At 56.3% G+C, this 1,989-nt stretch overlaps 1 protein-coding gene across 1 annotated transcript in view; it reads left to right on the forward strand.

Annotated features, from left to right (window-relative positions):
* CD276 (CD276 molecule) overlaps positions 1-1,471 on the forward strand; it is a gene marked incomplete at both ends in the record, with an annotated part of 2,879 nt that extends 1,408 nt beyond the window's left edge. Inside the window, 1 exon segment of the mRNA XM_009585591.1 lies at positions 1,331-1,471. Within this exon segment, the coding sequence (XP_009583886.1) occupies positions 1,331-1,471 (141 nt within the window).
* Positions 1,472-1,989: the final 518 nt, after the last annotated feature.

The raw sequence follows: 1,989 nt of genomic DNA on the forward strand, positions 1-1,989 counted from the left end.
TATGGAATACCCCATTGGCCAGTTTGGGTCAGCTGTCCTGGCTGTGCCCCCTCCCAGCTTCTTGTGCACCTGGCAGAGCATGGGAAGCTGGAAGGTCCTTGACTAGCGTCAGCACTGCTTGGCAACGACTAAAACATCAGTGTGCCATCAACGTTCTTCTCATCCTAAATCCAAACCACAGCACTACACCAGCTACTGGGAAGAAAATTAACTCTCTCCCAGCTGAAACCAGCACATGCCAGGATCCCTACCGTGGCCCGGAGCCACCCTGGGGGTTGCTACCCCATACCCCGACTCTCCCTCACGGACCCGCAAGGGTGACTTGAGGCTGTGCTGTCCTCCCCCGTCACCCCACACCAGCGGCCCTAGTTCTTAGTCTCTAGCTTTGCTAGTTGCCCCATCCAAGTCTAAACCACCCCAGAAAGCGAGCACAGGGCATGGTTAGTGTCTTCTCCTTAGCACGTCGCCATGGGATGCTCTCAATTTGGGGTTCTTCATCCCAGCTGCAACAATCCTACTGCAGAAATACAGGCTGGAGGAGTTCATCGAGCGCGTTCAGCCTCGTGGCTTCACTTCGAGCTCGAGCTCCTCCCGCTGCCCTCCTGGAGCTCTTTATAACCTTGTGCGCTCCCTGGTAGCGTTGATTAGTGTTTAATTACCTTTGGTAGGGCTCTTACTGGATTGGGAAGGTGAATCCCAGGTGGAGCATAAACTTTTTGGCTGGATGCACCAAACTCTTGCAGGAGAACTTGCGTGGATGCTGCTGGCTGGGGACAGAGGGGTGGCTTTTGCATGGGCTCCCAAGCGCGCCAGTAAATGGTCAGCCTTGGGGTGACGTCTGTGGAGGGTCAGGGTTTGGGATAAGACTTTATTTGAAGAAGGAGCGATATTACGGGGAGAAATCAGATCCCCAGCACTCCAGGAGATATCCCCCAAGCCCTGGTGGTCCCTGCCAGGCCATCCCAGATCCTGGGGAAGGTGTCCCCGGCCCTGTGGCGTGAGATGAGAGGGGAAAGGGAGTGGGCGCACCATCATCTAATGCTTCTCTTGAGCTTCTTAGCAAGTGAAGGGTCAGCCTGCCATTTGTATTTATTAGTGCCGTTATTTAAAGGTTAACGAAGTATTTTAGAGAGTGACTCAACCTGCTGCTTCCCCACCTGGATCCAGACCTGCCGGGGGAGGCCATAATTAGAGGCACCGATGGTTTTACTTCCAAAGCCACCCCTTGTGCCACTGCCTCCATCCATGGGGATGTGCCCTGCCACCTGAACACTGGCCACGCGGTGCTCACCGTGGTGGTATTTCTCTTCCCCCCCCACCTCCCCGCAAGGCCAACACCTCGCCTTCCCCGCTGTGGCTCTCTGGGTGACGGTGGGACTCGCCATCTGCGTCGTGGGGCTGCTCGCCGTCCTGGCGTACGTGTGCCAGAAGAAAATCCGTCAGAGCTGTGAGGAAGAGGAGGAAAACGCAGGTAACGTGGCGGGTACCCTGCCCGAAAGGTTTGCAGGGGGTGGCGGATGGATGGGGGGTGATGGATCGGGGGAGCCAGGGCAAATTTTAACTGGTGCCGGTTTGCCTTGATGGTGGCATCTTTTAAAGGATGAAGGGATAAAGGTGGGGGGGCCCCGACAATATCTGTCCCGGCGAGCCCGTGCTGGCTGCCTGCATCCCTCCAGGTGGCTCTTTCAAACATACGCCTGGTTTTCCCCCCACCCAGCGTGTCTCCCCCTTTTACCTTCCCTCTCCGAGCATCCTCTGCGTGTCTGGTCCCCACGCCTGGGCACACGTGGAGCGTCTCCTCTGAGAAAGCGCCTCCAGCACTTGCCGCCGTGGAAGTGCCAAGCGCTTTGCCACAGAGAAATAGCATTAGGGAGATGCTCCACGCTCTTGTTTTCTGCATCCTTCTCTTCTTATCGTTGTGGAGAGGTGTTTGCGCAAAAAGGGGGGCTTTGTTGCTTTAAAACAACTGCCGGGCTCTGAAAATGGCTG

The sequence above is a fragment of the Fulmarus glacialis genome, unplaced genomic scaffold (assembly GCF_000690835.1).
Source record: "Fulmarus glacialis isolate BGI_N327 unplaced genomic scaffold, ASM69083v1 scaffold23719, whole genome shotgun sequence".
Lineage (NCBI taxonomy): Eukaryota > Metazoa > Chordata > Aves > Procellariiformes > Procellariidae > Fulmarus > Fulmarus glacialis.